We start from the raw sequence: 13,703 nt of genomic DNA on the forward strand, positions 1-13,703 counted from the left end.
GCGCCAATCAGCGCGCGCCGCGTGCAGGCGGGGGCGGCGCGAGGCGGCGGGGCCGGCGCGGCGGGGGCGGCTCCGCGCGCCGGGCCGGGCCCAACCGAGCCGGGCCCAGTGCAGCCCACCCAGCCGAGCCGGGCCCAACCGAGCCAGGCCGAGTCCAGCCCAGCCGGGCCCAACCGAGCCAGGCCGAGTCCAGCCCAGCCGGGCCCAGCCGAGCCAGGCCGAGTCCAGCCCAGCCCAGCCCAGCCGGGCCCAACCGAGCCAGGCCGAGTCCAGCCCAGCCGGGCCCAACCGAGCCAGGCCGAGTCCAGCCCAGCCCAGCCCAGCCGGGCCCAACCGAGCCAGGCCTAGTGCAGCCCAGCCGAGCGGTGCCGAGCATGGCGCGGATGCCCGGCCGGGCGCTGCCCTGGCTGCTGCTCCTCCTGTGCCTCCTGCCCGCCGCAGGTACGTTCGGGGCAGCGCGGGGGGAGGCGGCGGGAGAGCAGCGGCCGGTGCTTCGGTGCCGCCCCAGCGCCCTGACCGGGCTCACCCCTTGCCGGCCGCCGGCACCGGGAGCAGGGTCTCACAGAGGGCTTGTCTGCAGAGCCGGTGGCCGTGATGTCGGTGGACGTGGGCAGCGAGTCGATGAAGATCGCCATCGTGAAGCCCGGGGTGCCCATGGAGATCGTGCTGAACAAGTGAGCGGCTGTTCCAGCGTCCCTAGCTCCGCCGCGGGAGCCGTACGGGGGGCGGGGGGGCTCCAGTCTGTCCTACCGGGGCTGGATCCCGGGGGCGAGGATGGCTGGAGCTCAGCCATCCATCCCTGTTCCTCTGCTGCCGGAGGGACGCTCCCATCCTCCACCCATGGTTGTGACTCGCTCCTGCCCCCGGTGAGCAGCTGTGGGGCATCGTCCAGGGCACCCTGGGGGGCTTGGAGGTGCTTTGGGCACCTTTCCAGCGAGTGCCGAAAGCCCATGTGGTTACGGACACGTTGTGGTGTGAACCCGAAAGGGCACAGGTCACGTTCTTACTTGTTCCTTGATTCTCAGTTCCCCACAAGGCAGCCCAGAGCCAGGTTTGTTTTGCTGCAGGTGTTCAGAGCCCACGCTTGCTAAGAAGCAGGTGAAGCTTTCCCTGCACTCAGCTGCTCCTGCAGCTCATCCCCAAGACCTTGAGTGAAGAACCTGTGGTTGGAAGAGGACGCATGATCAGGAACATCCTCATTTTCTGGGAGACTAGAGATAACAAATAAATTTCTCACCCAGCTCCCTGACATTTGGCAGTCATAGCTAGAATGAGGGAACTGTCTTGCCTTGCTTGCGGGTGGAGGAAAACGAAAACAAAACGAGTGTAAGCAAAGCACTGAAGGTGGCAGGGGGACTTCTCTGCCAGTTCCTCAGCTGAGCAGAGACTGGTCCTCCTCTCCCCAGCAGATATCTGAGCACCTTCCCTTAGTCTTTCTGGAATGGAAACAACATCCTTCTTCACTAGAGACTTTGTGTGGAATGTTCACCTGTTTCAACTGGTTTATTCCTCTCTCTCTCCACAGGGAGTCACGAAGGAAAACACCCGTGGCTGTTTCTTTGAAGGAGAACGAGCGTCTCTTCGGTGATAGTGCTCTGGGGATGGTAAGAGTTCCTGTCCACAGAACACTGGTATTCAAGGTTGTGATGAATGTCTGAGCCAGGGAATTTTATTTTGCTGTTCTGTGCTGCTCATCTCCTTGATGTGTTACTTGCTCTGTGTACTGGCTGTGTGCTCCTACTCCCATAGCAAGAGTTGTTACCCACACAGCCTGGGAGGGGTTGGTTTGAGACTGGTGTAGCCAAAGGAATGCAGGTGGGTGATGTGCTTTTTTTTTTTCTGCAGTCCATAAGGACGCCCAAGGTGGCATTCCGGTACTTCCAGGATCTGCTGGGGAAGCGGATGGATAACCCCCACGTGGCGCTGTACCAGTCCCGCTTCCCGGAGCATGAGCTGGTGAAGGATGAGACAAGGCAGACCGTTATCTTCAAGCTGTCCCCGTAAGTGGCTGCTTTTGGGTTCTTTGCAGGAAGGACTTTTGCTGCCAGGCTTCTGCAGCTCACTGTTGATGCCATAATTTTCTTTCCTGTTGTAGAACAATACAGTATTCTCCCGAGGAGATGCTGGGGATGGTCCTGAACTATTCACGTGGTCTGGCTGAGGAATTTGCAGGTTGGAAGGATTTAGCTGTTTCTTGCAGTCTCTGTGTGTGTGTGTGTGTTTATGCATTATAGGATTCAAGTAGACACCAAAGGTGTTTGGAAACTCAGGGGTTTTTAGAAACAGAATGTTGGGTCTCTCCAGCTGTGGGCTGTAAGCAAGACTATCTAGTTGTCATTTGTTTCTAATATAATGCAAGTTTGGGAACTTATTCCTGTTTCTGTGGGCAGGCACCCCAGTTCCCACCCAGCCTCGTGAAGGAGCCTTACAGGCAGTCTCTGGAGAAAAGTGAAGTGTTTCCTCTCTCAGAGTGTGATCAGAGCAGAGGCACATGGGAAGGTAGCTGTAGGGGAGGGTGGAAGTAGCCCTGTGAAGGCTGTGCTGTGCCTGCTCTGGATGGAGACTTTGCTACTGGAGCAAAAAGAGCAAAAAAGGCTCTTTGCTGTGAAACTTGCTAACAGAGAAGAGGCTGTAGTGCATATTTCATGCTGTGTTGCTAATGAAATACCACAGTAATGAAAACTGGGTAAATTATTAGGAGGCTGTGTCATGTGGTCAGTGACACTACAGCCAGTCCAAGGACTTTTTACTGTAGAGTGACCATGATCCAGAGGTAATGTAAGGCTCCATGAAGATAATAGTTGTTGAAATCAAAGGCAGCCCAGAGCATTTGAGAGTATCCTGACCTGTGAAAGAGAGGTCAATAGACACGTGGCTTTGCGAGAATCTGCCAGGTCTGCTTGGTTTCAGCAGGACACAGAGATTCATCCCTAGGCATCCTCCTGCTGCTGTAGGATTGCATCCTGTACAAATCTTTATCGTGGGTCCTCTGGCTTTGCTGCTGTCACCCTGTCACAAGTCTTTGCATGTGGCTGACTGATCAGTAAACATGTTCTGTGCAACTTTTTCAGAGCAGCCCATCAAGGACGTGGTGATCACAGTTCCTGCCTACTTCAACCAGGCGGAGAGGAGGGCGGTTCTGCACGCCGCCCGCATGGCCGACCTCAAGGTGCTGCAGCTCATCAACGACAACACTGCTGTAGCACTCAACTATGGGGTCTTTAGGAGGAAAGACATCAATGCCACTGCACAGGTAGGTGCTGCTGGGAGATGCGGAGAGCCCTGCCGAGTGCCTGCACGCAGGGGAGAAAGTGCTGCAGAAAAAATCCAAAGAACTTAAGGCAGACTCTGCTGGTCAACCAGTCTCCTCTGTTTTCACATGTTCATCAACAAGACAAAGAGGTTAAACCTGGTGTGCATGTGTGGTGAAGCCTAAGAGCTTCTGGAGTGAGGGCAGGTGCTGGGAGTTCCCGTTTTGTAAAACCTGTGTTTGTTCCTTGCCCATGAACTGGGGGAAATAACAGTAACAATTACTTGATATATTGGAACACTGACTTGGAAGTACTTGATTTTCCTGAGGTTGGAGAAACTTTTAAAGGGCAAAGCTTTGGTTTTTGAGCTATGAAATAGATGTGAAAAGTTTTCTTGTTCTTTTCTGTCAAGTGTGACCCTGAACATCTCCTGTGTTTGGTCTGTCTTGCCCTTACGGGATAAAGCTGGTCCAGGGAGTGGATAGTCATGGCCTGTATCGTGCTGAAATCCATGGGTTCTTTCCTTATTCACGTGGATATCCAGGTGTTTCTGCTTCACTGTCCCAGCTTTTCTTTTCAGAATATCATGTTTTACGACATGGGAGCAGGAAGCACCATTTGTACCATTGTTACATATCAGACAGTGAAAACTAAGGATTCAGGAACTCAACCTCAATTGCAGATCCAGGGCATTGGGTAAGAATTCTGCATGAGTTGCACAAACCCCACAGGATTCAGGAAAGAAACCATTTGTTTCACAGTCTTTTCTACATGTAGAATTTTGCAGTGAGGTTTCAGCACAGAAATTTGGGTGGTTGGGTAGAAAACATTTGGAGTGAGAAAGCTCCAGTTGGGAATAACTCTAGTGTTGCTAACTTGTGGAGAAGGTAACTGAGAACTTCCATGAGCCCAGAAGGGAACTAGTGTACTTAGTTTGCTTCAGGCTTGCTTTTTGATAGCCTCAAACCATGTAAGCCTGTTCCATTTCATGTGATCCTATAGAATTAGAGTGTGTCAGTTTGAAAAAGAGGAATATCCTTATAGAGAGGAATGAACATATTGCCAAGCAAAGAGGGGGGTGCTGTGCATAGCCAGCCCAGCAATTTTAAGTCCAAAGCATTTATATTGCTTTTCCAAGAAAATACCTGAGACAGTTGTCCTTTGGCTTCTTAGCTGTTTTATGTGCTTGGCAACAGGGCTTTTACCACAAATATAATGAAATTTCCTGCTCAAAGGCTGTTGTGACAGTGAGTCTTTTTTTTTTTTCTTTCCTTATAATGTGTTGTTTTTGGGGCAACCATTGTACTTTCACAGTCAGTCACAGCTGATAATACTGCAGCTACTTTTGACCACTTGCTGCTCTGCATATTTGCAAAATAACACATGAAGTTTGTTTGTATTTCCGTTCGGTTTCAGTTGTTTCATCTCCTTTCATTCTTTTGCTCAGGTTTGACCGTACTCTTGGAGGTTTAGAGATGGAGCTTCGTCTCCGGGACTACTTGGCAAAGCTCTTTAATGAGCAGCACCCTTCAAAAGATGTCCGGAGGAATCCCCGGGCCATGGCCAAGCTGCTGAAGGAGGCCAACCGCCTGAAAACTGTGCTCAGTGCCAACGCTGACCACATGGCACAGGTCTGACCTGCTGCTTGGGGCTCCTGCTTTTTTTGGGGCTAAGGGTGGGGTGAGTGGAGGACTGGTGTGAGGGAACACTGTACCTCTGCAGTGCTGGGCTGCCGAGGAGCATCTTTCCTGTGGTCCCTCTCGGTTTGTGCCCACTTGGTAGCACCAGTGATTGAGTGGATTGAAGGAGAGTTATTCGTATCAAGTTTGTTAAATAAACTTTCACTGAGAGAAGCTGTCTGTTACACCCATGTTCCATCCTCTTATCACTTTAGCAATGGCGGAGGGTCACATGAGCACGATCAGGTCCATGGTGTGTTAAGAAAACCAGAACTTTTTGCATACTGGGCAAGTCATGCAAAGATTTTGCTCAGAGAATGCTCCACAAATAATTTCATTCCGGCTGGGTTTTTTTCTGGACAGATTGAGGGACTACTGGATGACATCGACTTCAAAGCCAAGGTCTCAAGGCAAGAATTTGAGGATTTGTGCTCTGACTTGTTCAAGCGCGTCCCAGGACCTGTGCAACAGGCTCTGAGCAGTGCAGAGATGAACATGGTACGTTTACAAGAATGCATTAACGAGCCTGAAGTTTCTGTCTGTGGAGCTGCTGTCACATCATGATCGAGGCACCTGTGGTTGTGTCATCAGCACTGCTGGGAGGTAGATGCCTGCTGTTGTGATAGTGGTGTTGGTGCTGCAGAGTACAGTATTTACCTGCTGCAGTGTCAAGCAGGAGTGTGTCGTGGCTCCCCGCGCAGTCCACCAGAAATGAAGGACTTGGAGGAGGGGTTTCTTTCTGTTAAAACACTTTACTCTTGGTTGGAGGTTTGAAATACTGATCTTTCCTCTTTGTCTTGGATGCTGGTTCTGGTCTCCCTCCTGAAGTTTTAACTGAAAGAGCCTGGAAACAGAATTATTGGTGTTTGTGCTTCTGCTTTGTGTGCTCCCTGAAGGGAGCCCCATTTTGGGCTGCAGTTGGACCGAACCCGAGGCAGTTTTTTAGAGAGTCACTGCAGTGTTCAATGCTCACTTTCCAGGGTGCCAGGATGCTGTTGAGCAACTTTGGGCTCTGGTCTTCAATGCAAGACACTGAGTCACCTCTTAGAGTCCAGGTTTCTGTCTGTTCTGGTCCAACTGGCTTCCTGGGTCACTATCTCCTTTGGCATTAAACTATAGTCTGTTTAATTTTGAGTCAAGCCACATGTTTCAGGTGGCTTGAAACCATGATCTCATTGTCACTCTTTGACAGACCTGACTCCAGGTGCCTCATGTTGGCACGGCTCGTGTCATTCTGTCTGAGTTCTGTCAGGCACTGGCCTGCACGGGGACAGCAGGGTGCTCTAAGAGCACCCCATCAGCACGTGGTGACTGGGGAAGGAGTGTAAGGAAGCCCTGAACTTAGCTTTCCAAAATTGCTTTCTCAAGACAAGGTGACTGTTTCCAATCCCTAGGATGGAATTGACCAGGTGATTCTAGTTGGCGGTGCCACACGGGTCCCCAAAGTGCAGGAGGTTTTGCTGAAAGCTGTGGGCAAGTGAGTATGTGAGGCCCCCTTCTAGTCTGTCTCCCATTGGCAAGCTGCTGTTTGTGGCAGAGACTGCAAACCTCATGTCTGTTGCTTTTCCCTTCGTAGAGAAGAGCTGGGCAAGAATATCAATGCTGATGAGGCTGCTGCTATGGGTGCAGTCTACCAGGCAGCTGCTCTGAGCAAAGCCTTTAAGGTGAAGCCCTTCGTTGTTCGGGATGCCGCTGTATTTCCTATCCAGGTAACCCTTGGCTTTCCTTATCTTGTGCAGGGTTTGGGCAAATGGGGCTGTGCTGGGAGAAATGGTCCAGGTTTGAACCTGTTGGTTTCCTTTGAGTAAAGAAACTCTAGAAGGTCTTTCTGCCAATCTAATAAAGAAAGCGGAGGAAAGCCTTCTGTACTGTAGAAGTGCAATATCCAAGGAGCCAGACATATGTAAACATCGGTTGAGGAATATTTTCCTGTCCCCCAGCTTTTTCATGAAGCAGAGAAGCCAGATGCTGCTGATGTAGATGCCACAGAAGAAGCTGACATTTGCTGAGTGTCATTTTCTGTTTGTTGTGCAGGTGGAGTTTACTCGTGAAGTTGAGGAGGATGATAAATCGAGGAGTTTAAAGCATAACAAGCGGATTTTGTTCCAGCGCATGGCGCCCTATCCCCAGCGCAAAGTGATCACTTTCAACCGCTACACAGATGACTTTGAGTTTTATGTCAACTATGGGGATCTGACATTCCTGAGCCAGGATGACCTGAGGTGAGTTGAGCCCAGCACCTGAGCTGGCAGCTCCGTGGCAGTGCAACATGCCTGGCTGGAAATGTATTGGCGGACAGCCTGTGTGTCTGACTGGCACTGGCACATCCATACTCCGAGCTGCGTGTGCTTTAGCAAACTGAACCCCTGCCAGTCCCTGCTTTGTGCAGCTGCCCATCACTGCCAGCGTGACCATGAGCAGGGGTTAGCTGTTCTGAAGCACTGTTATCCTGAGTTCTCTTTCTGCTTTTGTCTCTGTGTCATCAGAGTTTTTGGTTCTCTCAATCTCACCACTGTGAGGCTAAAGGGAGTTGGGGAGAGTTTCAAGAAGCACTCAGATTATGAATCCAAAGGCATCAAAGCTCACTTCAACATGGATGAGAGTGGAGTACTGAGTCTTGACCGGGTAAGCACTACCTGTTGGGATGATTGTCAGCTGATGTATTTTCCAGTTCTGTCCCTCTCTCTGGTATGGATGGTCCCTGATTAAAACTAATCCTGAGCTCCCTATTTTCAAGGTGGAATCTGTGTTTGAGACCTTGGTGGAAGACAAGCTGGAGGAGGAGTCAACACTGACAAGTAAATGCTGAACTTTGGTATTCACACTGACTGTTTTGTTACCTGTAGTGGCTGAGATAACTACAAGCATTGCATTTCTTTGGATGTGGGAGGTTACACAGTCTGTGCATGCAAGGACAATGGAGGGAGGTCGGAGAAGGATGAGTCTGGAGTGTGTGGAGTTCACCTGTGCTGCCAAGGGAGCTCCTTGGCAATCGTTGTGGTTGTGAGGGGAAGGACTGAAAGCTGAAGATGACTTTCTTCCTCCTTTGGATATGTAACATTCTGGGTTTTTTGTCTCCCATCGACAGAACTTGGAAACACCATCTCAAGCCTGTTTGGGGGTGGCAGCCCTACACCAGAGACCGGAGAGAACCTGACAGACGCTGTTCAGGTGAGCCCCAGAGGGATTGCCAGCAGGAGGGAGTCCTTGAGTCTTGTTGTAGAATTACCTCTTCGGTGAAACATTTGCATGGAATTTCTACATTTAAAACACTGGTTTGCTTTCCCTTTTACTTGCCTATGATGACCAGGAAGAGGAAGAGAGCCTAGCAGACACAGGTAAAGAAGAGCAGGGTGAGAAACAAGACCAGAAAAGCAGTTCTGAAGATGCTGGTGAAGATCAGGGAGAAGAGAAACAGCAGTCTCCAGGCCAGGCAGAAACTGCCTCTCCAAAAGCAGAGTCACAGAAAAAGGAAGAAGGCGAGAAATTAGAGTCTCAGGTAAGCATCAGATTGAAGGAATTTAGACTACTTTTCATACCTGAGAAATGGCATTTCCTCAGTGAAATTCTCCCTTCTCTATAAGTGCCCTGCCTTGGAAAAAAATTGGCAGAGTCTGAAAATCTCTTCCTTGCCTGAGAACATACTTTGTGTTACAGGATCCTAAAGAAAATAGAGAAACTGCAAAAGAGGAAGAACTGTCCAAAAGTTCTGGTGACAGCACAGCTGCCAAAACAGAGGAAGAGAAGAAGATCAAAGCACCCAAGAAGCAGAAGCTTGTCCATGAGGTCACCATGGAGGTGGACATAAACGATGTGCCTGACCTCGTCGAAGATGAACTGAAGAGCTCAATGAAAAAGTAGGTTTGAAATGGCTCTGCCAGGTTAGAGCTCTAGATGAAGGAAGTGGATTGCTTTGGAATGGTGATGGCTCGTATAGCACTGCTCAGGAGCTGGTGTGTGATGTGCTGCTCATGCAAAGGCACTTCCTGCCTTTGATTTCTCTTTTCTTTGCCTGTTAGACTCCAAGACTTGACGATCAGAGATCTAGAGAAACAGGAAAGGGAAAAATCGGCCAACAGCTTGGAGTCATTCATCTTTGAGACCCAGGTAAGAGAGAGATATAAAGAAATGAGAATTCCAGGAGAGCAAGTAGAAGTGTCTTGCACAGTGTGTGGCTCCTCTGAGTGCAGGAATGTTATTTGAGCTGGGGAAAGCTGATTTGAAGAGACTAGCTTTCATCTTTCAGTCAGTTTTTGATGCTGTTAGGCTTCTCAGGCCCATGTTTCCTCAATACAAAATGAACCTTCCCTTCAGTGTGTGTAACACATTGTACTTTGGGTTTCCAGTATCCCTTATATGCACTTACCTGTGTGCTTTAGAACAATTGCCCCCAGGCTTTAAAGAAGCTACAGCTTCTCAGGAACTGTTGTGCAAAAGAAGCAACTAGTGTTAAGTGCATGTGAAATTATGGCTGTTGCAGCATCACCATCATTTACCTGGGCTGTGCATGTGTCTACACCTAGTGTATTCTCATCATGCTGTGGGAGGGTGCAGGCAGCACCCCAGCCCAGTTGCGAGTGCTCTGTTTGTTTTATGCTTCCAGGCTCAGTGGTGTTTGACAGGAGTGTTTGCTCTGGTCTTTTCAGGATAAGCTTTACCAAGAGGAATATCAGTTTGTCTCAACAGAGGAGCAGAGAGAAGAAATTTCCAAAAAGCTTAATGAGGCTTCCAGTTGGATGGAGGAGGAGGGCTATGCAGCTGCAACAAAGGTAGGATACTAGTCAGGATACCAGTCTGCTCTCACTGACATGGAAATGATCACACAGGCTGTCAGAGCCTTTGTAATCTCGTTCTTGAGAGTGTCTTGCATTATGCACAGAACAAAATACGAAGTTGATTCCACTTAAAGCTTTGTTGTGTGGCTCTTTTTACTGCACTGAAATGGTGTATTTGACAGAGCAAACAATAAATGCAGTTTTAACTTCTGTAGTCATCAATGTTAGACAATGGTCAAACTAAGTGTCTCCTTTCTCCTCTCCCCCATTTGCAGGAGCTGAAAGACAAGCTTTTGGAGCTGAAAAAGCTTTGTAGGAACCTTTTCTTCCGTGTCGAGGAAAGGAGAAAGTGGCCAGAACGCCTGGCTGCCCTAGAAAGTCTGCTCAACCACTCCACCATCTTCCTCAAGTAAGAGCAGGCTGTTGGGAGGGAATGTCATGCAGCTGGTCATGTAAGAGCTGCCAGCAGAACGAGACCAGAGTGAATGTGGTCTGAAGGTCACTGGCACTTGCTGAGAAAAGATGAGCAGAGCTCTGCTCCCTATGCCCAAGTCTGTAGGACCCTTGAACAGGCACACTTGAGCTCTGTCCAAACTGGGGGGGCAGGAAGGTTCCAGTGCTGCTTGCACCCCATGGTGGTTATTATGCTGTTGTATTACTTGAGCTGTAACCACAGAGTTGCCAAAGTGCAGTCTGCTTGGCTTAACAAAAATAAGCTTTCTTCTTGTCTACAGGGGAGCCCGAATGATTCCAGAGGCTGACCAGATATTCACAGAAGTGGAACTGAGTACACTGGAAAAAGCCATCAATGAAACAACGGTACTAAATGATGGAGTGTTGCTGGGGGAGGGTGGGGTGGCAGCTTGGGTTGTGTTTCCTCCCTGTCCTTTCACTGAAGGTCACGGAGTAGAATGTGCATATTTTGTTTTTGTGCCACCAGCAAACCTTTTGTGTGTTTGAGTGTTTCCTAATGCCCAGCCTGACACCAGCATGTCTGGAGGGTATAGTGGTTCCTGTGTTGCATTTGGAGTTGTCTCTGGGGTGGTGGTAGAGCCCAGTGATCTGACTGTGGTTTTTAAAGGCAGCAGCTGGGTTTTGTTTCTCTTTGTCCTGTGTCTGAGTAAGAGGCTGTGTAGCAGGGAGCAGAGCTGTCCTGAGTAAGACAGAAACACTAGAGACAGTGACTTTGAGATACTGTGATATACAGCAGTTCCTGTAACCCAGATGCATTCCAAAAGCACCTCTTCCCTCACGTCCCACAGATCTGGAAAAATGAGACACTGGCTGAACAGAACAAGCTCTCTCCTACTGAGAAACCTGTGCTGCTGTCCAAAGATATAGAGCTCAAGATAGCAGCCCTTGACAGGGAAGTGCAGTATCTCCTGAATAAGGCCAAGTTTGCAAAACCCAAACCCAAAAGGGAGAAAAACGCCACAAAAACCGACTCAGCCAAGAATGCTACAGCAGCCCCTGAGACTGAGAACACTATCCCTCCCACGGAGGGGAAACAAGAAGGTAAGGAGCAGGTGGGGAGTGTGTATATAACTTTTAGTATATAATTACCACTTGTAACACACTTGTGTCTCTCTGCCTTGAGTGAAAAGGAGCTAAAGAAGGGAGGACAATAGTTAACTGTGGAATTTAATTACCTTCTTCTTAATTTTCAAAGACAGTTGGGAAAATCTACATATGGCAGCATCCTTTTCCTCCCACCATTTGAGGATTTTTGTGAGGAAACTGTATATATATTCCCACGATGGTTAGTCAGTATCTGTCTCACTTGCTGGTTGCCTTCTAGGAAAGATAAGCCATTGACTGCACTCTGGTCTGCAGAGGGAAGTACTCAAGGTCTGGTCCTAGATCAAGGAATAGAATGAGCTGTTGATGAGAAAGATTTGTGACCTAGATAAACCCCAGAAAAAAAATATCTTGAGACACTGGGACTTGCAGTTTTCTGAACTTTCTAAAATCCTAAGGTCCTGAGTCCCCTGGTCCTTTTAAATCTGGAGTGCTCTTTACAGCAGAGTTCCTGCTGGTTCCTCTGACCTGAGCGAGGGATCCTGCTTATAGTCACAGTTCCAAAGGTCACTTGCCTGTACAACCAGTCAGTCTTCAGAGCTTCCAAGGAGTGCCTGGCACTCAGAGGCAGTGGGGAATAAGGAGCAGTTTTATGATGCTTCTCTGAGTGTTATAGAGCAATCTGCTGTGAGAGTGAACTATTACAGTCCTGCTGAGGTACCACAGATGGCTGATTTAACCTTGCTTCTACTCACCTAATCTCCATGCACCTTGTCTCCTGTGTTTTCTCCCTTGACTTTTATTTCTTTCCACTTTAAATGTAGACAAACTGGAGGATATTGGTCCAGCCAAGGAACCTCCTACAGCCGAGAAAGCAGCAATAGATGCTGAGCCTGGATCAGACTCTGGTGGGTAAATGTTTGACTAACAATCTGTAACTTGGGAGCTGCAAGTGCAAGCTGTCTGTGGGCTGCTGTGCAAATTTTTAGCTGCAGGAGGTAGTACAAGAGTAGAACCCCTGACTGCAGATACATTGTTAATTCTGCAAACAGGAAGACAGATTCTGGTTCCTTGCCCTTCCTGCATTTTTATTGTTCAGAATGAAGTTGTAATGCACAGCTGCCTCAGCAGCTGCTCTGTGCCCCTGCCCCTGCAGTTTGCAGCCAGTCCTGTGGCTGTAGGACTGGCTCTGCTCCAGAGCTGCCATGCGGGCACGGCCTGATTCTGCCACTCCCGTCGCCAGGGCAGCCTGTTAAGAGGTGCAGTTCACGAGTGTCAGTCCCCAAAGCATCCCCGACCTCTGTACCATGGACTGAGAGTTTGGTGGAAAACTTTGTGAATGTCAGGGACTCTTGGCACTGCTTTGCATGCTGTGAAAACCACTGCAGTGTGTAACTGAGTTTGCTTCCTTACACAGGGTCCAAAAATGAGAAGACACAAGCTGGAGGAGAAAGCAGGAAAAATGATGAGTTGTAACACCCTGAAATCTCACGAATGTCAGCATCTATTTATTTCATTGTTACTTTCTTGTTTTTCTCATGGACCTGGTTAGTCATGATGTAAATGGAACACAACAAGAGTCTGACAACACAATGGGATAGAGGTGTAAATTTATTTTTTTGTTCTTTCTGGGGATTTTGCCGCTACTAACTTAGCGAATTGGTTTTTATTTTTCTTTTCTTATGTGTGGCAGAGTGCCCACCAAGAATTATCTCTGTTTCAGTACAGAAGTCACCAAAGTGACTTTTCTGTGGGGAGAAAGCGGTACAGAAACAACTTAAGCTTTAGGAAGTAACTTGGAACATAAACTCTGCCCATCTCTGGTGAAGATGATCGCAGGAGGATATAGAGCTGAGGTGCCCTTGTCTTTGCATATGAGGCTCTGACTTACAGCAAGTATGTGATTTCAGCTGGTGGGAAGTGTATTATTGTTTGGATTCACAGGAAGGCTGAACAGAACTGGGGAGGCAGATGATCTGTGCTTTGAGATACGGCTGTGTCTGTTTTCCAGAGGCTGTTTGCTAAAACCATCTGTCCGTGCTCTGTAGTAGAGTCCAAAAACCATGACATGAGACTTGACAAAAAGATTCTGTTTATAGTTTAAGAAGTTCAGAAAAGGCAACACTGAATGCTGAGGAGAGGGAAAGAAGGGCTGTGTTGGCACACCCTGTAGTCACAGGGATGGCGATACGGACCAAAGGGTAGGCGAAACCAAACCTGGAAAATCTAATGGCAACTGCCCTCCTTCCTTGGCATCTTGTGCACTCAGACCAGCTTCATCGTGACCCTCCCTGTCCTGGCCGTGGCCTCCTGCCCCCCCTCGGACCGTCGCTGCTGCTGCCACACAGACGAATGGGGTCCGACGGCCGCGAATGTGCATCTGACGTTGTTCTCCGTTTGGGCCTCTTCAACCAAAAATAAAAACCACAGTTCCTGAGAGGCTCTGCCGAGCGGTGCCGTCTGTGCCGGGAGCTGCGGGC

At 49.0% G+C, this 13,703-nt stretch overlaps 1 protein-coding gene across 1 annotated transcript; it reads left to right on the forward strand.

The window, feature by feature from the left end:
- Positions 1 to 283: 283 nt before the first annotated feature.
- On the forward strand, positions 284 to 13,660 carry HYOU1 (hypoxia up-regulated 1). The gene is made up of 25 exons (XM_064634821.1): positions 284 to 302; positions 343 to 441; positions 581 to 674; positions 1,526 to 1,604; positions 1,846 to 2,000; positions 2,096 to 2,172; positions 3,072 to 3,253; positions 3,832 to 3,947; positions 4,699 to 4,882; positions 5,294 to 5,428; positions 6,325 to 6,407; positions 6,507 to 6,639; positions 6,965 to 7,152; positions 7,417 to 7,555; positions 7,668 to 7,728; positions 8,019 to 8,101; positions 8,241 to 8,429; positions 8,588 to 8,787; positions 8,950 to 9,037; positions 9,577 to 9,699; positions 9,981 to 10,114; positions 10,440 to 10,524; positions 10,968 to 11,220; positions 12,048 to 12,131; positions 12,641 to 13,660. The coding sequence occupies exons 2-25, from the start codon at positions 375 to 377 to the stop codon at positions 12,697 to 12,699; spliced, it is 2,991 nt and encodes a 996-aa protein (XP_064490891.1). The 5' UTR covers positions 284 to 302; positions 343 to 374; the 3' UTR covers positions 12,700 to 13,660.
- Positions 13,661 to 13,703: the final 43 nt, after the last annotated feature.

Source organism: Pseudopipra pipra, chromosome 23, assembly GCF_036250125.1.
Source record: "Pseudopipra pipra isolate bDixPip1 chromosome 23, bDixPip1.hap1, whole genome shotgun sequence".
Taxonomy (NCBI): Eukaryota; Metazoa; Chordata; class Aves; order Passeriformes; family Pipridae; genus Pseudopipra; species Pseudopipra pipra.

Bases quoted from the DNA above. Each gene is read 5' to 3' on its own strand.
- HYOU1 (XM_064634821.1), top strand. From the start codon at position 375: ATGGCGCGGATGCCCGGCCGGGCGCTGCCCTGGCTGCTGCTCCTCCTG. The intron at 5,429-6,324 runs GTACGTTTACAA...TCCAATCCCTAG, and splicing joins GCAGTGCAGAGATGAACATG to GATGGAATTGACCAGGTGAT. The intron at 6,640-6,964 runs GTAACCCTTGGC...TTTGTTGTGCAG, and splicing joins CCGCTGTATTTCCTATCCAG to GTGGAGTTTACTCGTGAAGT.